We start from the raw sequence: 27,235 nt of genomic DNA, 5'->3' as shown, positions 1-27,235 counted from the left end.
CTGGTGTCCAAAGCCAGAGTGAAGGATTGAGAGCCAAGAGCGGAATTTGTGCACTATGCTGCACATTCCCTTAACCTTGCCACGCAGGGTACCCTACATAATATTCCAGAATGTTGTGATATGTTTTCGATGGTGAAAGATCTCAATGCCTTCAGGGAGTTATCAAAGTGTATGGCAGCATTCAGAGAGTTTCAGAATGAAGGGGAGCCTTCTTTATGACCATTGTGCCCAAAAAGATGAACTCTCAGGATCAGTAGCATTAAATCACTGCTCCACAACTACAAGGCCAAGATGAAGTGACGGAAAGCGCACCGACTCATCATACAGTCACTTCTGGGAATCAACAGTAGAGAAGGCAAGAAATCTTTATTTAGATGATCCTACACACCTGAGAAAATGCAAGCCACCAATATGGCTCACCATGGAAGCCTTCCTTACACCTTCAGTGACCCCAAAGAGTATTTTCTTCAAATATATGTTGGTATCATTGATGCTTGCAAAGTTTGCCATTGAACAGAGGTTTTCAACAGAAAGCTTTACTTTCGCAGTAAAATTGGAGAAGCCTATAACTGATGCAGCAAATGGCTCGAAACAAGACATTGTCCCAATAAGTGAAGCTTTCCATGGTGACATTAACATGAAGCGGCCATCTCTTCATTTAGAAATGTTGAGTGGTATTTCCAGATTGAGAAATTGCCAGCTTAATTCGGTGAGCGAAGTGAAGCAATTTCTGAAACAAAATGAAGACTTGAGTGACATGTCAGAAGTTACAATTCTCCTGAAATTATTCTACACAATTCTGACTACAACCTTCACTGTTGAACGATCATTCAGTTGCCTGCACAGACTGAAAAAATATTTGTGAATGACAATGGGCCAAGAACATCTAAATCACTTGGCATTTCTGCACATGCATAAGAATTCTACCTCTGAATTAGACGTTGCAAGTCTCCTGGATGACTTCATTTCAAGAACCGAACAGCGATGAAGAGTGTTTGCTGCCTCTTAAAGAACAGCAAAAGAAGGGGCTACATTTGTTTTAATTTTAGGAAGTATTTGTTTGAGAGTTATTGATCCAAGAGTGCCTGGTTGTTTGTGTATTCAAAAGAGTATTAATAAAGTTGATATTCTTAGTTAAATAAATTTTTCTTACAATAGTGATATTGTGAAATACAGGAAAACTGTTAAATGCTTACTGTTTCCAATCCATTTTTACATTATTTTTAAAAATATATGTATCGGCTTACAAGGCAGGTGTGTGTTGGGGGTGCAGGACTTGGACCTGTAATGGGCACCACCAAAAATTATACAAACCTGCTGCCCATGTTGGTGACTGAACCTTTATGCACAAGAACAGGATCTGATCCACTGCCTCTGGTACCAGTACTAATGCCCAAAGCTTCCCCATTCTACTTGGGGGATGACACTTGGAGGTTTCCATACAGGGCTCTATTTTAGCACTGTAACACCCTTCTTCTCTGGAGACATACCCTGAGGAGGCCTTTCCAGCAGACGCCTCAGTGACCCTTCTCCTATCCAGTTCTGCAGTGGGCCTATTGGAACTCCTGAATGCATTATGGTGATCAGTTTTATAGCGTACAAGCCTGAAAGAAACACCAACAAGAACGCCTGCTAGTACTGCAACAGCCACAAGATTGCTTCCCAGTACTGCTTGTTCCCATGGTATCCGAGGAGACCCAAAGACCTAAGAGGAGAGAGACCCATTGACTGAAGAACGGTTGACCCTTTTAGCTAAGTCAGCGTCATCCTGTGGTGATGTGGTAATACCACCACCGCCCTCCTGTGCAGATGACATTAGGGCCTTCCAGGACTTAATGAAATGTCCATGTAAATCCCTTCAGATGCCTTTGGAGGAGGTCCAGGAGTCTGTGTTCCCTAGTGGACATTTTACGTATCACGCACCAGAGTAAGACCACTATACCCATCGATGAGGTCCTGTTATAACCAGCATGTATTCTGTAGCAGGCATGTATTCTGTCTACTTGAAAACAGGCAGGCAAAAAATTACATTCTGACCAAGATAATGGTGTATTTCTCCCATCCGGTTGCTGACCCTGTTTCACAGTAGTTATGTAGCAAGTGTCCTGGTCTCCTGAGGGAGGTGCAAAATACTATGGATGACCTCCCATTTGAAGAGCCCAAGCTCTTCAGTGGCCACAAAGACTCCTTGCTCCACTCCTTTAAAGACACTAGGACAACATTAGATCTATGCTATCTCTACGCTATCTCTGCGGAGCCCCCTAGAAGGTGATCCAGACCCTCATGGCCGAGACTAGCTTCTCAGTAGTACTCGGATCTACTTCATCTCTCTGTGGCAATGTTTCTCTGCCTTCCTCTCAGGGAGGATCTCCTATCAGAGAGCTCCAGCTCTCTAACTCATCCCAACCTTTAGTCTCTGAACCTGAAGTCTTGGCTCCTAGATGGGGTTCTCAGGCATAGAATTAAATTGCTCAGCCAATTTTCAGGCGTTTTCCTGCTAGATAAAAGAACTTACTGCTTGTAAGACTTTCCAGCAAAAGTGGAAACACTTCCATTCCTGGTGTTTTCACTGCTCTTTACAAGCCTCAGAAGCTCCACTCCCAAGGACCCTATGTTACCTGTTGTGTCTTTAAGGCCAAGTTGTGTCAGTGAGCTCAGTTTGAGTATGCCTGAAGGGTTTATACAGTTTATTTCCCCTGTCAGGAGCATCTCTTGTCCATGGGACCTTTAATCTGGTCCTCAGTGCCTTGAGGAATACCCCCTCCCCCTGTTTGACCTGATGTCTACCTCACCTCTCTCTCCGTACTTCATAACTAGTTGCCATTACCTTAGCAAGAAGAATGGGAGAACTCAAGGCATTCGTGGCAGACCCATCGTATGCTGCCTTCTACTGTGACGGGGTCATGCTGTACCTTCATCTCATTTCCTGCCTAAAACCTCATTGGAATTTCATGTCATCCAAGAGATTCGTTTTTCAATTTTCTGTGCCTCGACAAAGGAGGCTAGTGTTTATACAATAGACATTAGGAGGGCCCTCACCTTCTACCTTGATAGGACTAAGATCTTTAGGGCCTATCCCACACTGTATATTTTTCCAAAAGGCATAAGGGACAGCCAATATCCACTTAAAGGCTGTTAAAGTAGGTTTTGGGTTGTATCTTGACCCACGGTGAAGTGGTGGGGTTACATCCTCATAGAGTGACAGACCACTTTTATAGCCCCCCTGAAGGATCTCCCCATAGCAGATATCTGCAGGGGTACAACTTGATTCTGTTTACACGTTCACCAGATATGCCCTCCTACCTGTGTCCAGAGTGAACTCTCTAGATTTGCCTCCTCAGTATTCTCCTCCACCTTGAGATGCTTCTTGGGAACCTCCTTCTATGGTGAGATAATTGGCTCTGTGGATATGGGGAAAGCAGTGGACATGATATATCTTGACTTTAGCAAAGGTTTTGATACCACAATATTCGTACCAGCAAGTTAAAGTAGTATGGATTGGATGAATGGACTATAAGGTGGATGGAAAGCTGGCTAGATTGTCGGGCTCAACAGGTAGTGATCAATGGCTCGAAGTCTAGTTGGCAGCTGGTATCAAGAAGAGTACCCTATGGGTTGGTCCTGGGGCCGTTTTTGTTTAACATCTTTATTAATGATCCTGATAATGGGATGGATTGTACCCTCAGCAAGTTTGCAGATGACACTAAACTAGGGGGAGAGGTAGATACGCTGGAGGGTAGGGATAGGATCCATAGCGACCTAGACAAATTGGAGGACTGGGCCAAAAGAAATCTGGTGAGGTTCAACAAGGACAAGTGCACAGTCCCGCACTTAAAACGTAAGAATCCTATGCACTGCTACAGGCTGGGGACTGACTGGCTAAGCAGCAGTTCTGCAGAAAAGGACCTGTGGATTACAGTGAATGAGAAGCTGGATATGAGTCAGCAGTGTGCCCTTGTTGCCAAGAAGGCTAACTGCATATTGGGCTGCATTAGTAGGACCATAGCCAGCAGATCGAGGGAAGTGATTATTCCCCTCTATTTGGCACTGGTGAGGCCACATCTGGAGTATTGCATCCAGTTTTGGGCCCCCCACTACAGAAAGGATGTGGACAAATTGGAGAGAGTCCAGTGGAAGTCAACGAAAATGATCAGGGGGCTAGAGCACATGATTTATGAGGAGAGGCTGAGGGAACTGGGCTTGTTTAGTCTGCAGAAAAGAAGAGTGAGGGGGGATTTGATAGCAGCCTTAAACTACCTGAAGGGGAGTTCCAAAGAGGATGGAGCTAGGCTGTTCTCAGTGGTGGCAGATGACAGAACAAGGAGCAATGATCTCAAGTTGCAGTGGGGGAGGTCTAGGTTTGATATTAGAAAACACTGTTTCACTAGAAGGGTGGTGAAGCACTGGCATGCGTTACCTAGGGAGGTGGTGGAATCTCCATCCTCTGAGGTTTTTAAGGCCAGGCTTGACAACATCTTAACTTGCCCAGATTATGTAAAAAGGACCCAGTTTTGCTCCTGGATAAATCATTGCAGCTATCTTTGCAGTGGTATGTGAATATTTTAGAGAGATTTGTGTACAGCATGTGCCAGATGAGTAAGTTAAGGTTGCTGTGAGAACCTTGTCTTTTGTGTTTCCTGACTTTTTTGTGTTTACAATTTTAAATTCAGTGTCACGGTAGATTCCAATACTTAATGAACACTAAAATGCCCTGTTATATTGGTTTAATAATGCTATTGACTGTTAGCTGATGTGTTTTTAGCTTTATGAGTATATAACATCAAACCATAATCTTAGTGAAGGTCAGCTTGGACACCTGGTGTGTACACAGTATTTGTGATGTCTATGATTATCATTGATCATGGTATTAAAATTCCAGTCACTGGGTAACTTATTGTAGGGAACAGTACTCCATGTGCAGGGGTGGATTAGATGACCCATTAGAAATTAAGAGATGGAAAAGATTTTAGTCAAACAGAATATTATTTTAAGAATTGCACTCAGGCATTGTTGCAGAACTAGCCACATCTGTGGCCAGATTCAGCAGTGATGTAAATGATGATGTAACTTTCACAGTGGGTATAACTGTGAAAAAGTGTAACTTAAAGGTCGTTTTCAGTGATTGTGCAAAATATGTATAGCTTACAATTCACATATATGAATGGATCTTCCTGCTAACACAAAGGTCTAAGTAAGAAATTAGAGGGGATGCTTTGGCCCAGAGACTTCCATGTATTTAATTATTTCAGGCTGAATTTGCCCCTGGTGTGTCTTCCTGAAATTGTTATACAAGCGTGCACTTACTCTGAAGCCAAGCATTTTACTGTGTGAAATAAACTTTGACTAGTGTCTGAACAGTTTTGTGGCTAATTGTATTTAGTGTTTTGGGGTTTTTTTTTTTTTTTTTTTTGCTTTATCCTCAGCCTTTACCAGCACAGGGTTTGACTGCCACACTTCTCCAGTATTCAGTCCTGCCAATCCAGAGAGTTCAATAGAAGATTGCTTAGCTCATCTTGGAGAGAAAGTGTCCCAGGAACTGAAAGAACCTCTTCACAAAGCCCTACAGATCTTGCTTAGCAAGTAAGTTGTCATTTGCTTTGCTCAGTGGGAAGGTACTTTTTCCCTTTAAATTCTTACAGTTGCTATTATGCTGGTTATGTGACTGCACTTTGTTTTGGTATTGTTTCTCTTCCAATCTTCCTTTGCCTGCCCTCTTCATTTCTATCTGTATCTATCTATCTAGCACAAACATTCCCTTTGCTGTGTTGAACTTTAAGGCAATTTTCAAACCCTTTTAACTTCTGAGCATTGAGCCTCCAAAATTGACTTGACATACTGTAAACTACTGGTTGATATCTAGCAAATCATAAATTTCCTAGAAACTGGACTGAAACCAGATTAGCATCTCCACTCAATACTCAGTCTTAATGTTAGGTTCTGGATGCTATAACTGCAATACCATGGGGCTAATGTTGTTGATATCTCTGTATTTTAGGTACCCAGATGTTGCTAAACTTGTCTTGGTTGCACATCTGCCAATGGAACTACTTCCACATTTTCATTGTAGGAACGTACCTTTCAGCTTGTCACGCTCCTGGCCTTTAAAATGAGGGACAAGTAGGAAATAATAGAGAAGTTACATTCAGGTAGCGCAGAAACGTGTTTAAATGTAAGTCAGTTTTTTTTGTTATTTAAAAATTAAAAAATTTTGTGTAGTGGGGTGGATCCTCAAGGAGCCCACATGAGACAGAAAAGGGGTTATTTTACTTGTTGATTGACTGCATCCTTTCAAGAGAGAGTGGGTAGTTGGGCTATCTGGAGTGAATAAAGAACTGGCCTTTCATCTTAGGAATCAATGTTTAAATTCCAACAGGGCATGTAACTGATGTCCCAGTGACTTGGCTAAAGTTCTAGTGTGAGATAGAGTTGCTTTGGTTGCCATTTTTTTTTTTTTTTAGTATGAATGAGCAAATCTGGGTTTAGGGGAGCCAAACTGACTTCCTCTTATTCTGGTTGCACTGGATGACAATGTATCTGATGTCCAAAAATTGTGGATAGAAATCTTGGGCTCTGATGAACCAGTTTGGGAGATTATCTATATAAATATGGCTGTGAAGACAGCACTGGAAAAGCTTGGGCTACACTGTTTCTGATTTTGTAGATGTATACAGTAATGGGGATAGGAGGAAATTGAGATTTTCAGGTGTCCTCTGCCTGTTCTTTGAGCATTACTCTTCCAGAACTCTTCTTGCGTAGCTGTTCCTGATATTTTTAAATGACGAGGTACTAAAAGCCCAGAGTATCAGTTACCAAGTTTCTTTACTTCTGATATTGTGGGCCTAGAGTACCTTGTATGGGCACTGGGGAGGGATCTATAGACCCTTATGAGGGGAGTGACCTTCATGTAGGCTTTTGAGAGATAATGAGATGTGTAAGTAGTTCCTTGACTAGACTACCTTCTTGCAATGAATCAAGTGGTCCAGTTGCTGACTTAATAAATGAAATTGGTGTTAATGGAGAGTGGATTGTCACAGTTTCTTGGGTATGCAAATTGGGTCCCTTTGCACTTGTACATAGACCAGCTAAGATCGCACCAGACTGAATCCAAAAGATGCTACCCTCAGTTCCACAGAAAAGGTCTCGTTACATCTAGAGCATCTGACTAAGACTGGTTGTGGAGCCAATCAGCTCTGTTCTTTGATCTGCCCAGCTGAAACATGTGGTCTAGCCACTATGTCTTCCATCTTCAGAAGCTAATAAATGCAACATCTTCCCTTATGTTCAGTTTTTATTGGGCCAAGAAATGAAGTTGTCTTGTGTATGGAAGTGCATAGTGCCACCAATAGACTGTCACATCAGCTAATGGTGACATTTCTCTAACTTTTTAGAGAAAGAATGAGTACTAAGCACTGATTTGGTTCCCCATTATTTTTTTCTTGATGCAGTACATAGTGCTAATGAGAATTCTATGCTAAGATCTCTGCAGGCTAACTGGTGTTTGGGTGACCCATGTGAGTTACCTGTGCACAGTAAAAGTAGTTCTGTAGATCTTTCATTTGCCTAGCATATGATATATGCTCAGAGACCATCTTAGTTGTACTTAAACCCTTAGCACAAAATTGTCTTTGTTGCAGTGCTCTACAAACTGTCAGATCTTGCTAACCATCTATGTGCTCCTTTAGAAATACACACTATATCTTTCAGATGGCCTCATACAGACAGGGAGTTCTTTCATCTTCCATTAATTTCCCCACTCCCATTGGTAACTGGTAAGCAGGAAATGGAGAGCTTATGGACCATTAATGCCAGAGGATAGTTCCCCCTTTGCAGGATGATCAGTTTTTCTTTACCTAATTCCCTAAAAATGAATTTGCTTTGTTTTACTGAAGGAATAACTCTGGATTATAGCACTAAGATACCAATGCTGTCTGGTTAATTTTTAAGCGGCACTTTAATTTTAAGCTTCATTTTGACATGCTTTGTAATTGCATGCAGTGGATATGCGAACCTTTAGTTACCTGGGAACTGAAAGAATTTTAATCTTTGTTTTTTCCCTTTATAACCTTTTGTGTTGGTTTAATTCCTGCAGGCCAGTGACGTATCAGGAATACCGAGAACGCACTCTGGAGACAGACGCTCATGCCAGTGGATGGAGCAAGGTAATAAACGAATTATCTTACCTTTGAGTTCTTAACACTTTGAAGTTAATGGAGAGGATTTGCCCTATAATGCTCCCATAGCAGGATATACAGACCTATGGACTTCAAATATTTAGAAGCATCTCGGAACCAGAAATAAATGGGTTATAGTCCAATATCTTCTCCCCTCAAAAAGGTGTGTGTAGATATGTTAATTAGTCCCACCACGAGTGCTGGGGTCTGGACTAGATAACCTCTCGAGGTCCCTTCCAGTTTTGTGATTCTGTGATGTGCAATTTTGTATTTTTTTTGCTGGACTGCACTTTAATGCATTTGCTATTTGTTAATCTAATCTTCTTATGTTGGTGTTGGGTAAGTAGTAAGACAGAGATAGAGCTGCTGTCGCTTAACATTGATGCCTGGATGCCAATTATTAAAAATTTAAAATTCCCTAGAAGCATTTGCTGTTGTAGCAGTTCTGTAGTGAATATTGAGAAGTGTTTCCATTATTCTTCTCTGCAATCGCTTCTCAGTTGTTTTGTTGACTTTTTAAATTCTTTTCACTTGTTAATCTAGTTCTGAGAAAAGTAAAGATAACAACATGCTCCAAGATTTTGAGGTTTTAATGACTCAGAAAATTGAGTTAAGCTTCCTGTAGCAGCCTCAGCATCACTATCATAGGTGTATGAGCTGCAAGAGGGTTTTTTATTATGTCATCACGCAATATGTGGTAGGCGATTTTGCTGATACAGCAGAACTGCGTCTTTTCTATAATCTGAGGCCTCTGCATTCCAATTTGCACTACATTGTATGATCCATCTACCTTGAGAGATGTTTCTCAGTGGATCCCAAGACTGCAAAATGAAATGCAAATCTATAAATGGAATTCATCTAGAAGACAAACGCAGCCACCTCTGGGATGAAATGCAGTGATTTATTAACAGTACACAGCTACACTATGCAGCAGAGCAAGACAAAAAGTTATTCTTTTCTTGTTGAAACTTAGTATGGAATTTGGGTAGCCTAATATAATTACCTTAGTGAGAATATGGCCATTACACTGAGGCTAACACTCTATTTTTACCCTTCTGTGTATGCACACAAAAGCTGAGATTTTTAATGGCCACAAGTTGCCAGGTCCTTTTTTCTCATTCGGAAGAGAGCATAGGTCCAGCCTGATGTTAGCTGGAGCATTGGTTCAGCATTGACCCAGCAAAGAGTGCTATGTGTTGAATGCCAAAACTGCTTCCTACTGATGTAAGTGATAGCTGCATTGAGATACTTTTAATAGTGCTAATTTCGCTTGACCCTGCCTAATTTGAGATCTGATGGGATTGTAATACAAAATGAAAAAACATAAGCCCAGGGATCCCGAATTGAAGTTCCCACAAAGTTCAACTCTGAATTTCCTGACTTCTTCAATTTAAAATCTGAACATTAGCATTGCATTAATATATTTTCTGTCTAATATGTCATTAGAAGACATAACACTAGTTAAAAAAACAAATTAACTATCTGGTACTTGTGTATTACAGCTATCTTCTACTTTTATCATTTATATGGAAATTGAGATTTTATGCTGAAAACGGATCAACCCTACATGTGGAGAAGTAATACCTTTGACTGTAATGCTTGTACTTAAGGCATAAGTTTCCTGATGGAGATCCATTTTCATCTGAAAGGACAATAGATTTTCCTGGGGCCTTAAAAAATATTCAAGTCTGCATATTTTATACCCTGTAAGTCATCTTGCCATATGTGTTCTGCCTCTTGTGCTGTCCTCTAAAGCTTTTTAGCTCATATGGTCATGTGACTCTGACCAGTAACAAGGCTCCATCAGTAACAGTAGCCACCCTTAGATAAATGTTAGTGTTTCTCATTTTTTTAAAATAGTTGTACCTCTCTCGCTCAGACATCTACTTTGATGAGACGATAGTTAGGCACTATATTTTTCTCTATGCTAACTGGAAAAAGCAGAAGACTAAGGTGTAAACCCCAAGAGCTGCACTAAATATAATTTTCTCAAATGCAGGGTCTTAAATCAGCTGCAGAATCAGTTATCATGAGTTGAGGTTTCTCTTTTGACATTCTGGGTGATGTCTCTCATCCAATGGCTAACTGATCAGTAGTTTTTGGCATCAGAAACTATCAATGAACTAGGAGCGCAACATTGCAGCTACCGTAGGTGTTAGAATCCTGTTAGCTAGGTAGCTTATTGGATCACAATCCTGAATTTTTGGTTTCAGAGTAGCAGCCATGTTAGTCTGTATTCGCAAAAAGAAAAGGAGTACTTTTGGCACCTTAAATTGGTTAGTCTCTAGGGTGCCACAAGTAATCCTGAATTTGGCATCCTCAGTTGTGACCCACTGAGGCACGGTTACAGTGGCATAGTCTGGCTAGGATCCACAGAACCCAGTCAATTAAGCTTTGGATCAGAACCCCACGCTATTCAAAATTTGATATTGAGAGTTTTAAAGGTTAAAGATCAGTGACCATGAGCCAGAAGGCATCAGCAGAAGCAATCAAATTTCAAGCCCTGAGAGAGAGCCTGTGTCTTGAACATGAACAAAGACTGGCAGCACTTAGAAGGCAGGAGAAGGAAGCCTTGGCCCAGCTGGAAAGAGATGCTAGAGAAAGGATCGCTAAAATGGAAAAAGAAGCTGCTCAAAGAAAGAGAGAAGCCCATGCAAGACATATGGAATGGCTGGCTGCTGAGGAGAGTGTTTGCCAGATGCAGCAAGAAACTGACAGACTTGAGCTCCAAATCAAAAAAGTAATGGAAGAACAGCAGGTCCAGTTCATAACAATGTTGGTATGTTGTATTACTCTGAGCAGTTGTCTGTGTTTAACTGGTTTTGCTATGGCCAGGGAGAGGGTGACTCAAACCTGGGGAAGGTGAAAAATAGCTGTTTGTCTGTGAATGAAATTTCTGAATGTCTGTCTGATATCTCAGAAGTAAATCTGGAATTAGATGAAGCACAGAGAAAGCTTGTTTATGGAGAAAAGGTTTCTCTAGAACAACTTAAAGTTGATGGTCAGGTTGAAGCCCTAATTGAGGAAGAAAGGTAAATTTTTTATAGGTGATGGATTGTTGGCAAGTAAAGTTTGTGAAAGTGAGTCTAAAAAAGGTAGAAATGATTTGTTTAAAGTAGCTCAGTATAATGTGGAGAACAGCAGTTTATCTGTTGGGAGTGGCAACTTGCGTGTTAGAGAAGCTGTCTCACTTTCTAAGGGGTTTGTCTACACTGGCAATTAACAGCACTGCAATTTTCTTGCTCAGGGGTGTGAGCAAACACTCCCCTGAGCGCAGCAAGTTACAACGCTGTAAAGTGCCAGTGTAAACAGTGCCCCAGCGCTGGGAGCTACGCTCCTCATTGAGGTGTGGTGTGTGGTGGTATTGTGTTTTGGGTTTTTTTATTTTTTTTTATTTTATTTTTTTTAAAGAGCGCTGGGAGAGCTTTAGCATTGCTGGTGTAGACTAGCCCTAAGTATATGTCTGAAATCAGCCAGGAGTGCTGGGACAAAGGAAAGAATGACTCCAATTGTTTTGAATAGCAGCATGCCTGCTGAGGAAAAGTTTCGCTAGTTTTTTGTGAAGCAGACAAAGTGCTTCTCAGTTTATGCTACTTGAAAATGTACCAGTTGTTCCAGAGCTGGATATGCATTTAACTAAGTTTGTGTCTGCTAGGCAGAATGACATTATAACTAGGTCGCATCCAGTTGGTGACATAACTAGATCCCAGACAATTCTGGTGCTTCTATTTTGCCTCTTGATAGTGTGTTACTGGGTAAAGGTATGACAACTGTCTGTTTAGCCAGGTTGATATCATAGCCAGGGCACAAGGAGAGCATGAAGGTGTTTGACTGTTACCCACTAACCGTGTGGAAACTTGTAACAAGGAGGAAACAATTCCTAAGCTTGTATGTGGCAAAGGGAAAGAGAGTGCCTCTAACCTTTTATCTAGTAAGTCTATCAGCTTACCTAAAAGGGGGTTGTGTAAAAATCCTCCTGATGGGCCAGAGGTGATTCTGGATTTAAGTGAAACCCAGAAAGAGTCTGTTGTTGCTCAGGAAAACGTTCCTTTAGAACAAGTCCTAGGTGAAGAGGGTAAGGGCAGAATTTCTGTGAAAGATGAATTGTTGCTTTAAAAGATTCCTGAAGAGGAAAAATCTTCGTGGTAGTTTTTCCAAGCAGTTTGCTGTAAATGAGGGGTGTGGTGAAAGTGATTTGATCAAGAGAGTTTCAGTTCCTAGCAGCCAGAATTTTTCTGTTGAAAATTGATCCACTTACTCTGCGTTAGAAAGACCTAATGTGGGTAGCTTTAAGAAGGTTTCAGATGGAATGAAAATTGTCAGGGAATTTAAACAGCCCTATGATGACCAAGTGGCTGTGTTTGGTCAGCCTGTTGGGGAGAGACTATGTTGTTGGAACATAAATGTCTCCATGCTAATTCTTTGAGTAAGCAGTCTATGACAGGTACTGAGGAAAGATTGTGTTGCTGTTTTTTCAGAGCAGAACAGCCTTATGACTGAACCCACAAGGATGCATGGGAGAGCAGGCAAACTCTCACCCTTAGACACTTTGGATTTGTTTGGTATCTCTTTAAAACAGAGTCCAGTCTCTAAGCTGCTGCTGGTAGTGAATTCACAAGCAAGCATGCAGGAGAGTGTCTGTGTAGATGTTTATAGCACAGAGGGTCTGCAGTTGGTGAATACAGCTAGCTAGCATCAGGTGCATCTGAAGAAGTGGTGTTTTACCCACGAAAGCTTATGCCCAAATAAATCTGTTAGTCTTTAAGATGCCATCAGACTCCTTGTTGTTTTTCTAGCCAGCAAAAGAATTCCTGTGAGCAAGAAGTTTGTTTTCAACCTTCTAGGAAAAAGGTGGGGGGGGGGAGGACCCAGTCCTGCTGTGTGGAAGAATGAGTGTCCAGTCTTGAAATTGGTAGCACATGAAAATTTGAAAGCTAGTGTCTGGGTTGATACAATCTACCTGGCTAACAAGGGAGGGGGAAGATTTGCCCCATAGATGGTAGCACTGAGGATACACTTGGCCAGCCAAGAGATTTAGTAAGACAAAAGGCATGGTATGACCAAAATACTTATAATCACTGACTTGTAACAAATTTAGTGTTACTGTTAAGGTTTAGCCTTCTGCTGTATTTGATTTTTATGTCAACCCCGGTAAAAATGTACAATGTGCCTAATCTTTTGAAAAAACCCTTGAACATGTTAAGAGTGATGCATAAGAACACACTTTATGTTAAAAGGCCTTGTGATACTGATATTTCAAAGTTAGTGCCTATAACTAGTCTTAAAACTGTACACAGGAGAAAAAACATTGCAGACCTAATGTGCTGTATGAGAAGGGAAACTGAGGCACACTATAATATTGCTTTCATGGCTAAATGCCAAGATTCCTATACTATGAAGAACATTAATATCTACATTGACTTAATGTTAATTGGGTTCCAAACATTTGCCAGAGCTTGTGTGGATAAATTAGCTATTTTTGATAGCTTTTGGCAAGATCACATGAAACATGCAGGAATTATGCTGCAAGAACATATTCAGTCCACTGTTGGTCTAACCAGGTTTTACCTTAGGTTTGTAAAGGGATTCAACAATATTATTAAACATGATTTTGATAAACCATTTCTGTTATACACTGATACTTCTAATATTGGGTTAGAACAGGGGTGAGCAAACTTTTTGGCCTGAGGGCCACATCTGGAGATGGAAACTGTATGGTGTGCCATGAATGCACACAAATTTGGGGTTAGGGTGCAGGAGGGGGTGAGGGCTCTGGCTGGACATGTGGGCTCCGGGGTGGGACCAGAAATGAGGAGTTCAGGGTGCAGGAGGGGGCTCTGGGTTGGGACAGGGGATTGGGGTGTGTGTGGGGGGTGAGGGCTTTGCGGGCTCTGGGGTGGGGCTGGGGATGAGGGCTTTGGGGTGTAGGAGGGTGATCCGGGGTGGGACCAAGGGGTTTGGAGGGGGATTAGGGCTGGGGCAGGGGGTTGGGGGCACAGAGGCAAAGGGGGGAAGGCTCTGACTGGGGGTGCAGGCTCTGGGGTGGGGCTCGGGATGAGGGGTTTAGGGTGCTCTGCTCTGGGATAGAGGGATTCGGAGGGTGGGTGGGGTATCAGGGCTGGAGCAGGGGGCTGGGGCGCAGGAGGGACTCGGGGGTGCAGGCTCCAGACAGCACTTAACTCAAGCAGCTCCCATGGCTTCCGGAAGCAGCAGCATGTCCCCGCTCCGGCTCCTACGCTCCCCTGTACGCAGGCGTTGCCCCTGCAGGCCATTGACTGCAGTTCCTGGCCAATGGGAACTGTGGGGGCAGTGCTTGGGGCAGGTACAGCGCGTGGAGCCCCTTGGCTGCCCCTACATGTAGGAGCCAGAGAGGGGACATGCTGCTGCTTCCGGAAGCCATGCAGAGCCGTGGCACGCAAGTGTGGAGCAGCCCCAGACCCCGCTCCCCGGCAGGAGCGGGGCAAGCCCCAGACCCTATTCCCCAGCAGGAGCTCAGGGACCGGATTAAATCAGTTGGTGGGCCACACATGGCCCATGGGCCGTAGTTTGCCCACCCATGGGTTAGAAGCTTTAGTAATAGAGAACCAAGAATGGGAAACCCCTGTGATGCATTCAGTAATGTCTGGAACACCACTTCCTGCATCAGTTTTGCGTTGGGGGTGTGACGTTATCTGATTAAAATATGACCATATAGATCATTGTTGCAACCACTGTTGTATATTTGCTGCAAATGTTGTATAAAGGGTGTCAAGTGAGGTGTCTATGAAAAGGTTAAGATTTTCTGGTTCTGATTATGCTGTCTGTATGCATGTATCATTTTTTGTATTTGAAGTTATAAGTATTGGCTCTATACTTGGATTTCAAACTTTTAATCCTGGGGTAATGCCCACAAGGTAGCTAGCCAGCACATCTTGGAGGGACTAGTCAAATTGAGTGACCCATCAAAGGAACATTTAACTGACAATGGACCATGGGAAACGCCCATCTACACTGAATGGAATTTCCTGCTGTGACTAGGTGAAATGCATGGACGTGGGACTTGCCCATGTGACTCCAAACTCCATCTTGTTGCTGTAATTTTCCATAGTAAGAACAAAGGGATGCCCTCCATATAGCAAAAGCTATAAAGGGCCCTGGAAACACCTCCATTTTGTCTTCACTCTTGCTTCTTACCTCTGGAGGAACTTTGCTACAAACTGAAGCTTTGAACAAAGGACTGAATGACCTATCGAAGCTGTGGATGTATTCCAAAGACTTGATTTAATCCAGCAGTTTATTCCATCACTGCTACAAGCCTGAACCAAGAACTTTGCCATTGCATCCAATGAAGAGAGCTGTAGCTCACGAAAGCTTATGCTCAAATAAATTTGTTAGTCTCTAAGGTGCCATAAGTACTCCTTTTCTTTTTGCAGATACAGACTAACACGGCTGCTACTCTGAAATTTGCCATTACTGTATGTATTTGATTCCTTTAACCAATTTTAACTTTTCTTCATTCCTTCCTTCCTTCAGATTTTAGATACTAAAGGATTGGCATCAGCGTGATTTTTGGGTATCCTCTAAGTTTTATATATTGACCTGGGTGTGGGACTGGTCCTTCGGGATCAGAAAAACCTATTTGATTAAACTGGTGGTAAAGAACCACTCATCTCTGAATTCAGTATTTTTGGTGGTGGTATAAGAACTGGAATGCCTGAGGAAACTGCCTTTGTCTTCTTGCTAGCCAGTGTGGTGAAATAGAAGTTTACTTTTGTTGCTGGTTTGGTATATCCTATGAGGGATTAGCCACCAGTCTTGGGGTGTATCTGACCTATTTCTCATCAGTTCATCCTGAATTTGGCATCCTCAGTTGTGACCCACTGAGACACAGTTACAGCGGCATAATGGTCTCAGAATCCTGTCAGCTAGGCGGCTTATTGGATCACAAGCTATAAGAAGGGATCGCTGGAGCATGTATGTCTGCATATGTATGTAAATATAGTGTTTGGGCTTAAGGGGAAGAGCTGTAAAATATTGCCCAAATGATAAAGTTACAAATGTCTAATTATTTAATAATTTAGTTTATCAAAGGAGGTATTTTATACAGGCACTATTGATTTACCCTTGGTGGATATCATCCTTTTGTGTGTGCCATCAGCCACCCTTTTTTTAAAACATAGGTTTCAGAGTAGCAGCCGTGTTAGTCTGTATCTGCAAAAAGAAAAAGGAGGACTTGCATTCAGTGGAAAATACAGTGGGGAGATTTATATACACAGAAAACGTGAAATAGTGGATGTTACCATACACACTGTAATGAGAGTAATCAGGTAAGGTGCGCTATTACCAGCAGGAGGGCGACGGCGGGGGGGAGGAAACTTTTGTAGTGATAATCAAGTTGGGCCATTTCCAGCAATTGACAAGAACGTCTGAGGAACAGCTGGGGAGGTGGAGGGGGTTGAATGTTATAATTCTTGACGTCTGATTTGTGTCCATTTATTCTTTTACGTAGAGACTGTCCAGTTTGACCAATGTACATGGCAGAGGGGCATTGCTGGCAAATGATGGCATATATCACATTGGTAGATGTGCAGGTGAACAAGCCTCTGATAGTGTGGCTGACGTGATTAGGTCCTATGATGGTGTCCCCTGAATAGATATGTGGACACAGTTGTCAACGGGCTTTGTTGCAAGGATAGGTTCCTGGGTTAGTGGTTCTGTTGTGTGATGTGTGGTTGCTGGTGAGTATTTGCTTCAGGTTGGGGGGCTGTCTGTAAGCAAGGACTGGCCTGTCTCCCAAGATCTGTGAGAGTGATGGGTCCTCTTTTAGGATAGGTTGTAGACCCTTGATGCTGCGTTGGAGAGGTTTTAGTTGGGGGCTGAAGGTGATGGCTAGTGGCGTTCTGTTATTTTCTTTGTTGGGCCTGTCCTGTAGTAGGTAACTTCTGGATACTCTTCTGGCTCTGTCAATCTGTTTCTTCACTTCAGCAGGTGGGTATCGTAGTTGTAAGAATGCTTGATAGAGATCTTGTAGGTGTTTGTCTCTGTCTGAGGGGTTGGAGCAAATGTAGTTGTATCCTAGAGCTTGGCTGTAGACAATGGATCATGTGGTGTGGTCTGGATGAAAGCTGGAGGCATGTAGGTAGGCATAGCGGTCAGTAGGTTTCCGGTATAGGGTGGTGGTTATGTGACCATCGCTTATTAGCACCATAGTGTCCAGGAAGTGGATCTCTTGTGTGGACTGGTCCAGGCTGAGGTTGATGGTGGGATGGAAACTGTTGAAATCATGGTGGAATTCCTCAAGGGCTTTTTTTCCATGGGTCCAGATGATGATGATGATGTCATCAATGTAGTGCAAGTAGAGTTAGGGGCATTAGAGGATGAGAGCTGAGGAAATGTTGTTCTAAGTCAGCCATAAAAATGTTGGCATACTGTGGGGCCATGCGGGTACCCATAGCAGTGCCACTGATTTGAAGGTATACATTGTCCCCAAATGTGAAATAGTTGTGGGTGAAGACAAAGTCACAAAGTTCAGCCACCAGGTTTGCCGTGACATTATCAGGGATACTGTTCCATAACACTTCAATCTCTTTGGGCACTCGATTACAGACCTAAAAGTGGCAATTCTTCAACAAAAAAAACTTCAAAAACAGACTCCAAGGAGAGACTGCTGAATTGGAATTAATTTGCAAACTGGATATAATTAACGTAGGCTTGAATAAAGACTGGGAGTGGATGGGTCATTACACAAAGTAAAACTATTTCCCCATGTTTATTCCCCCCGCCCCCCCCAGATATTCTTGTCAATTGCTGGAAATGGCCCACCTTGATTATCACTACAGAAGGTTCCCCCCCACCCCCGCTTTCCTGCTGGTAATAGCTCACCTTACCTGATCACTCTCGTTACAGTGTGTATAGTAACACCCATTGTTTCATGTTCTCTCTGTATATAAATCTCCCCACTGTATTTTCCACTGAATGCATCCGATGAAGTGAGCTGTAGCTCACAAAAGCTTATGCTCAAATAAATTTGTTAGTCTCTAAGGTGCCACAAGTCCTTCTTTTCTTTTTAAAACAGTACGTCTGAGCATGTGCAATATGTCAATCTTGAATATAGACCACTTAGCTAATGGGAACATAGAATTTGGATTTTCTGTCAGTGGTTTTAATGTAAAGTAGAATTGTTGTCCCCAAATTAATTCTCATTTGTTTCTTGTATAATAGTTTCAGAGAGAGAGGCTATTTTCTTGTTCCCTTTAACATGTTAAGTATCTTCTATTGGAGATAATCAATTTAGATTTATATTATCCTCCTTCCTTGACTGCAACCACCATGTAAGGAAACAATAAAAACAGATTCATTTACAAGTATAACAACAAAATTGTATAGAAGTAGAAAATAATGACCCAGGCCTTCAAAAGTAATTACCAAAACATAAGAAATACCTTAATTAACTAAATACGCAAATAAATAATTAATCATAATAAGAGTATTTTATTTCCATAACTTAAAATCCTCTAAAATCTTCTGCACTGAAATTCTGCTACCCATGTAACTTACTAGAACTGAGATTTTGCAGCCTTAGACTCTACGTCAAGTAGATCTTCCGCCTTTGGGTCTGGTTATTCAGCCCTTTAAACTACAAGCCTGTGCAGCCCCTTCCAGCCAATGGAGTTTCTGGTCCTAAACTAGCTTTTGATTGAGAATCTCAACCAAAATACGTCTTAGATGCTTGCATCTTTTTCGGCAGAGCAGCCTCATTAGAACAAATATTCCATAGGACCTGCTAGAGTTAGCCATCCAGAGCTGTCTGGTTTTATTTCCAGTGCAAAACTTTTAGTCCACAAGATACTGTTTCAGCAAACTAGAGTGGAAAGTTTATAGTATAAATACAGTATATACCTACATCATTCTGTGGGGCATCCTTATCCTCCAGGAATGTGTAGCAGTTCCTCTAACAATATTTGTTGTTTGAATAGATGGAATAAGAATTTATTGGTTTCATTTCCTCTTAAATTCCTTTTTTCGGGACAGCATTTTCTAGAAATACAACAATTAGGATAAGAGAGAACAACTCTCATGTCTTTTTACAGCAGCGTAAATCTTTCTTAGTTCTCCTTAACTGTTTTTTCCCCTTTGGAGAAGAAGCTGCTAAGATAAATTAGAAAAATCTGTAGTTATAGGTTGAGATGTTTTGTCAAATCTAATCGGTTGGTCTACTACAAAGTATGAGGTTTGACTGGTAAGAATACTTTGGTTGCTTGCTCTGTGCCCTGTTATGATAATTCCGATTATATTCTCAGAGCTCCAAACATTTTAGAGGAAAGAAAGTTTGAAAAGCTTTCAATTGAGAAATAAATCTGCTTTTATGTCAGACGTCTGTCTACTCTTGTATTTGTATTACTAGGGGCACTTTGCATAGAAATGGAGACTGTTTCCCTGAGGAGATTATCTGCTCCTCATGTTCACTTCTGCTGCCTGAAGTTGTTGTTGCAAACAGAGGGATGTCATTTCAGGAGGGGAAACCAACAGTAGGAGCAGATGCTGTTTCCATGCAAAATGTCCGCAATAATAAAAATCTGAGGGAAGACAGCAGATTTGATGTCAGCTTTTTCTAAAGAGAATAGTTGTTCAAAATTTTCATCACCCATACATGAAGTAACATCGGATCTTATATTGTACTTAAGTTCCCTGTCAAGTTTGCTTTTGCCAAGGAATGCCATTCCTTGCAGAGAAGTCAGTTAGCCTTTTAGTAATATACTGAATAGGGATAGTGAATTGAAATAAGCCCTTGCTTGACTAAAAGTAAGCATCTGAACAAAAAACTTTCACTCCCCTTCCGTGCTGCTTAACACATCTGTTCCAAAGGATTACATGGCATATTAAGGAACCAAAGATGCACAGGAGGTACAGCAGAAAACAGTCATCTAAGGCTTAAACACAAATGCATTTGTCTTCCTGCAAGTGGAATGCTTAGGCACGTATATTATCTGGGTTTATGTTTTATCTGGGTTAGACAAAATAAAATGGAAGCTGGAAAGATGAAGTAAATTTTTTTATTTAAAAAAAAAAAAGCGACACCCATTTTGCTCAGCATAGCATCTGGCAGTTTGTGCAGTGCAGTGCTTTTCTTGCCACAGATAGCCTGTGACTAGTACTGGAAAAAAACCTTCACATTCAAACTAGTTTGAGCCTTCTTCTGCCAGATGAAAAACGGCGTGATGCCCTTCAGCAATACAGGCATGGTGAGGAACCCAGTGTCAGAAGTAAACCAGTTTCCACCATGATTTGATACTGGTTTAACAGTCAGTGATATCTTGAATATAAAATTAATACAAAATACTTATTACTTTGAATGCCTTGGATCTCAAACCACTTTTCAATGCCCATGTGAAGTAAGTTTCCCCATTGTACAGATGGCGAAACTGAAACACAGAGAAGTTAAGTGATACCCAAAGTCATTAAGTTGTGAAAGAGCTAGGAATGGCTCCCAGATCCCGACACAGATAGTTCAGCTTCTCTACATTATGTAAAATTAGGTTCTGATTCTGGTCCCTATCCTGGACCTTGTATGTTGGTTGATATGGCAGCATATAGGGGACATAGAGGTGTGGGAAGAATGGCTGGGGAAGAATTCTCTTGGCCCGGTGCTGCTCCAAGTTCAGCTCCCGGCCTAGAGACAGGAGTGGGAAGTGACACAGCCTATAATCAAGTTGGATAGAGCTAATTTACACTAAGAGCCATACTGAACCCTAGATGGCCCAGAATACAGTTAGCATGATGATGACTCAAAGTAACCTTTGCATACACTTTCACCCTTGACTGCACCTTCTGTGAGGCCCAGCACAGAATCTCTCTGTCGGTGTTGGTCTGCAATGATCAAATTAGTTGACTGAGAAATAAGTATGCACATGCGCTTAATCAGTGTGGTATAGAATCAGGAACATGTGCCATATTTAAACAGTACAATTTTTAACCGAACTTATGCACCATGCAAACATGAGCAGACAGGAGACCATACTAAATATAGCTGCATTTGTTATTTTCAATGGAAAACTCTGTAGAATGTTTCCAATATGACAGAGCTGCCCAGTAACTCTAGACTCTATGTATAGACTGTTGAAGGGGCTGATTGACTAACTAGTGACTGTATTCTAAATGAAAGTCTTCAGACACTAAGACATTTCTCAGAGTAGCAGCCGTGTTAGTCTGTATCCTCAAAAAGAAAAGGAGGACTTGTGGCACCTGAGAGACTAACAAATTTATTTGAGCATAAGCTTTCCTGAGCTACAGCACTGAGCCCTCCCAAACCCTCAGGAAGTACCAAGGTCCCCCCAAACTGAGTCCCCCAACTCCCCTCAGTAAGCTGTAGCTCACGAAAGCTTACGCTCAAATAAATTGGTTAATCTCGAAGGTGCCACAAGTCCTCCTTTTCTTTTTAAGACATTTCTGTGGGTTTGGGATAGAAGACAGATCAGAGGAAAATACCCTCTTGGCAGATTCATGTATGAGACTATCAGTTCTTCCATGCATGTCACACAGGAGCAAGATTTAGCAATTAAAGATTTAATGTTCTGGTTCTTGATAAGGGAATTTCAATAGTGAAAAATGCTTTCTCATCAGTGTCTGTGATATGAAAGTAACATGTAGGCGCTTTAAGGCTTCTCCTGTGCTGTTTAAATGTTGTCCTTTAACTTTTTTTAGGAGCAGCCTTATGTCAAAGAGTAAATTATAGTCTCTTTAAGAAGATCTAATCATCCAATTTTTTTAAGAAACCCAGCCATATCTGAAATCTGTGAGCTAGATACTTTTATTTTTATCTATACCTCAAAAATACATGATTGCAAAAAATGTAATTCCTTAAATATACCAGTCCAAATAATTTTGCGGTAGAATCTCGGTTTTGTGAATTGGGTCAGAGGATACCAGTTATGTAAGGGATAATTGAGTCTCAACTAAGCAGGTGAATGGGCTGGCAGTTTGTAAGAAAAGGAGGTGCACATAATCATGAAGCTGGACAATAGGACATTAAGAATGAGCCTGCTAAAGGGTGCATGTGATATATAACTACTGTGAAATATTACACAAATAAAGGAGCTATCCTGTTTTTTCTACACTGCCCCTTCAAAACCTGATTCAGTTGTGTACTGTTTGTGCTAAATTTTCTTCTTGGTTACACTGGCGTAACCTTGCTTACTTAGTGGAATTGTAGTGGTGTAACTACAGTGGAGAATTATCTTATTGTTACAGCTCGTCAGAAAGTTGCGGATGACCGTTTTCCTAATCAAAAAAATTTTTTGTATTGAATAATTTGTATGACGTTTTCCCTACTCTCCCCACTCCCATTTTCTGACAAGTTCTACTTAGTTCTAAATAGCACACTTTCTCTGTGCACTATAATGCACATAGCCTTTAGTATTGCTGCATATAATCTGGGTGATCATGTAATGAAGGGCCCTGTTAATGCTTATGTACAATGGTAGAAAGAGCTATGGTAGCTTATGGGACTTAATTTTTTTTTTTTTTTTTTTACTTTTGTGTAGGTAAAATCTCAACTCTGACATTTATAGTCATGCATCCTTTTCGCACATAATAAATATAAAAAGGTAACTGTGATTTAATCAGGATGGGGATGTTGTGGGCTCTTTAATCCAACCTTGTGGTAGCACTGTGGCAGCCTTATTCTGCCTCCACTGAAGTCAATGACAGAGCTCCCATTGATGTCAGTGGGAGCAGAATCAGACCTTGTATGCTGCTGTGCATGGAACTGAAGATGAAGATCTGAATTTGGTGTCTCACTCCTCAGGCCTGCTGAGGTTTAGCGAGAATCGGGAAGATCAAATGCTTAACAGGCAAGGGAAGAAAGACACTGTCATGTGTAATATGCGAATATTCATTCTAGCATCTTCATTACCTAACTAGTCTTTTTCCCCTCCAGCTTAAAGTACATGTTCCTCACTGAGGGCTAAGCATATGCCATGTTTGAGGTTTAAAAGTTAAAACTATTTTGGCCCCCTACGTGTGCCTAAAGCACCTGAGGGAATAAAGCCTTAACACTGTTTTATTTTTTTGAAACATCAGTGTGCACTAGGAAAATTTTAATGTGGGTAGCAGGGTCCACACAGATAGGTAGCGCATCGTGCAGTGGAGTTCTGTGGAGTTACATCTCAGCTTGCCATACAATAAGTGTTCATGTAGATCTGGAATTCAGAAAGCTGTATGAAATTTCCTCTGACTCTCCCCGTCCCATTCTGTGCTGAGACAGTGTGAGAAGCTTCATTCCAAAAGGGCAAGAAGTATCTGAAAATGTGGTTTTAAAATGAAAGTGCTGTCTCAGTCACAACTGTATGAATGAACCTTTAAGATGGTAAGGGTAGGTGTAATATACTCTGTTCTTCCCTGTTGACGACCTCTCCCATCCTCCATGTTCAGTTGTCAGGCAGCCTGTCAAGGTTCCTTCCCCACTCTCGACTCTAGGGTACAGATGTGGGGACCTGCATGAAAAATCTCCTAAACTTATTTTTACCAGCTTAGGTTAAAACTTCCCCAAGGTACAAACTGTTTTATCTTTTGCCCTTGGACTTTATTGCTGCCACCACCAAGCATCGAACAAATATATAACAGGGAAAGAGCCCGCTTGGAAACGTCTTTCCCCCCAAAATCCTCCCAAACCCTACACCCCCTTTCCTGGGGAAGGCTTGATAAAAATCCTCACCAATTTGCATCAGTGAACACAGACCCAAACCCTTGGATCTTAAGAACAATGAAAAAGCAATCAGGTTCTTAAAAGAAGAATTTTAATTGAAGAAAAAGTAAGAGAATCACCTCTGTAAAATCAGGATGGTAACTACCTTACAGGGTAATCAGATTCAAAACATAGAGAATCCCTCTAGGCAAAACCTTAAGTTACAAAAAGACACGAAAACAGGAATATACATTCCATTCAGCACAGCTTATTTTATCAGCCATTTAAACAAAACAGAATCTAACGCATATCTAGCTAGATTACTTACTAAGTTCTAAGACTCCATTCCTTTCTGTTCCTGGCAAAAGCATCACACAGACAGAGAGAACCTTTGTTTCTCTTCCCCTCACTCCAGCTTTTGAAAGTATCTTGTCTCCTCATTGGTCATTTTGGTCGGGTGCCAGCGAGGTTATCCTAGCTTCTTAACCCTTTACAGGTGAAAGGGTTTTTCCTCTGGCCAGGAGGGATTTTAAAGGTGTTTACCCTTCCCTTTATATTTATGACACAGCCAAAACACCCAATACCTCTCACCCAATGAGCAGGCATCTTTATGCACCCCATCTGGGTTTTCACAGCTGTACATCTGAGTAGGAGTCTACCCTGCGCTCTGAACCAGACTGAACCCTTGGCCTGTTTTTCCCATGTCGCTTTCCCTGTTTTCCACCCTGAGATTATGGCCAGGACCACCAGAGGGGAGAGGCTGGTTGGAGCAAGATGTTCAGGCTGGAGGAAGAGAAGGTAGCAGCCTCCCCATTAGAGGAAAGCAGGCATTTGGAATTCACTCTAGGAGATAGTCTTGACTTTGACCTGGTTCCTGTGGCCAGAAACCAAACCTTTTCCTCATAAACCACTTTCTAGTGACTCCTTACGGGACTGGTCAGTCCTTATGGAGAATAGATGTGCAGTGCATTTATTGGGCAGCGGGCACTTTAAAGCTTAGTAATGGTTTCTCCTGTGCCTGCTCAATGTGCCTTTTTCAAGTGCTGATGATACTAATTCAAATAATTTTTTCTCTAAACTTGGCAAAGTGCTACATACAAACTTGGCACTAAGGGCAATTTACATGCTCATGGAGGATAAACTCCAAGTTTAAAAGTTCATCCGTTTTCTGCTTAGGCAAAACCAAGGATAGAGGGGTATTAACAGCAGGAAGTGTGTGTGTGCTTATGTGTATATAATGTAATGCTCTCAACTCACTTTTCTTCACTTTCCAAAATAATTCACTTTTGCGTGAAGACCAAGCATAGATATTGGAAGCACAAAAGGAGAATTTCTTTGGAAGGCTACAAACATGTTAAATTGGTCACAGAAGAGAAGATTTTATGAAGAAGACACTTTTGTAACATTAGGTATAACCCTGTGTCGTGCAGGCCATGCTACACTAGTCGGGCTCTTGTTCTTTCCCACCCATTCCGAAAGTACAGATCAGCCTTCTTGAAGGGATTTCCTAACACTATGTATCTCCCCAAGAGTGTCTGTGAATTTGCTGCTTAGTTACATTTTGTTTCTCTATCCTGTTTTCCCCTTCAAATTGTCCTCACTGCCTCCATCTGTATTTGTTGTAGGTTATGCAACATCTGTGGGGGGAAGGGAGTCCTGTCACTGTTCTAGTTATCTACCTGAATCTTGTGTTGGGGAGGGATGGGGCACAAAAATGCACTGCAGTTGTCTTCTGTAAGAGGGTCTGCCACAGACGTTACTCTAAAGCGGAGATCTCTTCACCTCAGATGAAATGCTGCTGCCCTACGGTTCTATATTTTGGTTTTGTCCCATGGCTGTGTAAAACTGAAGCACGTAGTCCAGCATAGCTTTGTATAACTAAGATCATTAGCTTGTGAACTGTATGAATGCTCCCGTCTCACACACAGTGGTGGTGAATCTAGGAAATGTTATCATTCTCAATCATTGTTTGTCTTTTGAAGGTGTTGGTGCCTCTGGTTCTGCTGCAGCAGTTCCTGATGGAGCTGACAAAACGAGGCCAGGAGCCACTCAGTGCGCTTTTGCAGTTTGGAGTGACGTATTTAGAAGACTATGCTGCAGACTACATCATCCAGCAAGGAGGATGGGTAAGAACGCAGTGGTTGGTTGATTGCATAGCCCTTTGAGAGTGTGCTTCCATATATGTTGTTTAGCTCACCCTCTGCTGGTCATTCTACTAATGAGGTTTAGAGGATTTGCTACTGGGTCAAGAGGTAGAGATAAGAGCAGAGATTTGCTAGCCACCAAAAAGGAAGGCTTATGTTCTTAAAGGGAGACATATGGCTTGGGATATGGGCTTGTCCATTGAGTTGAATGGAAATGGAATTCCAATCCAATTCTCCAATGGAAAACAATCACTGATCCTTGTATTGAGCACATCAAGATACAAATAGAGTGTTTCACTTTGGAAACAAATATACATATGCCAGTGACCATAGATGTACTGTGTGTTGGAGTTTGGTCTCTTTAATTTTTTGTTCCGCTCTGGTGAGTCCTGGAAAGTGTGTGTACAATATTTTTCCCCTCTTTGACATAAGCTTTGGAATGTCTTTGGCAGAGGATGATCTCTTTTACAGTAATTCCGTATAGGAATGTCAGTAGGCATCACTTTAAGACATGAGTGCCTTTTTATTATACATCATGTTATCCAGTAGGTAATTAAATCTTGCACTAAATCTTCTTGCAAAATTCTTAAGTGCATAGTGACTTGGAGCTTGAGATTCATGGTGTATTGAAAAGTACATTTTAAAAATAAATATTCACACACTTTGTACTGGAGTGTGGTAGATCCAATTTCTGATCCATGTTGGAGTCCACCAAAAATGTGAAACCCCTTATTCCCAGCCCCAGCATTTTGTGTTCATAGTTGACGTGCTGGGTCTCCCAGGCTGGAGCCACACTGTGGGAGGTTGGCTTCCAGATTATTTGTCTCAGGAAGGTAGAACATTGCCAGATTTCAATGGAATTAATCTGGGATTAGTGAAATGACTCCAGCAAGTTGGTTTTATTGTAAAAGTAAGCTGGTCAGGAAAATCCAGTGATTAAAAAGTCCTAACAGGAAAAATCACATTTGAACAGCTTCTCATATTTCAGTATTTTCACTGGATTTTTCTTTGGCAGTGGAGTTCCATACTCACTTCCTCCTTGTCCCCAGCTGCTGCTACTCCTGGCAACAGGATGTACTTGTTCCTTATATTGGTGCTAAGAGGTTGTTTTTCTGGTGCAGTCAGCCAATTTGTCTGTTTAACCTTCAGCTTGTGCAGAATGGGCAGGGACAGTTGTACATGGCATGCATTTCAGATCTTGGTTTAATTAGTTACTGCACTAAGATTCAAATGTGCATTGCTTTTGGTTAAATCTCTGT

General features: G+C 41.7%; 2 protein-coding genes across 8 annotated transcripts in view; one reads left to right on the top strand and one right to left on the bottom strand.

Annotated features, from left to right (window-relative positions):
- Positions 1-27,235, bottom strand: part of BID (BH3 interacting domain death agonist) — a 536,402-nt gene that overhangs the window by 437,931 nt on the left and 71,236 nt on the right. The gene's annotated exons all lie outside the window — the stretch shown is intronic.
- Positions 1-27,235, top strand: part of BCL2L13 (BCL2 like 13) — an 80,350-nt gene that overhangs the window by 30,160 nt on the left and 22,955 nt on the right. For 5 of the 7 annotated variants that reach the window (XM_073319806.2, XM_073319847.1, XM_073319817.1 and 2 more), the window contains 3 exons: positions 5,424-5,580; positions 8,090-8,159; positions 25,815-25,958. In XM_073319806.2, coding sequence (XP_073175907.1) covers positions 5,424-5,580; positions 8,090-8,159; positions 25,815-25,958 — 371 coding nt within the window. Of the gene's footprint in view, positions 1-5,423; positions 5,581-8,089; positions 8,160-9,883; positions 10,951-25,814; positions 25,959-27,235 lie in introns of those variants that run through there. The other 2 variants (XM_073319857.2, XM_073319867.1) reach the window with 2 other exon arrangements.

This window comes from Lepidochelys kempii, chromosome 1 (assembly GCF_965140285.1).
Source record: "Lepidochelys kempii isolate rLepKem1 chromosome 1, rLepKem1.hap1, whole genome shotgun sequence".
Lineage (NCBI taxonomy): Eukaryota > Metazoa > Chordata > Testudines > Cheloniidae > Lepidochelys > Lepidochelys kempii.
The sequence above is the reverse complement of the archived record's forward strand: the minus strand, read 5'-3'. Positions and strand labels throughout refer to the sequence as shown.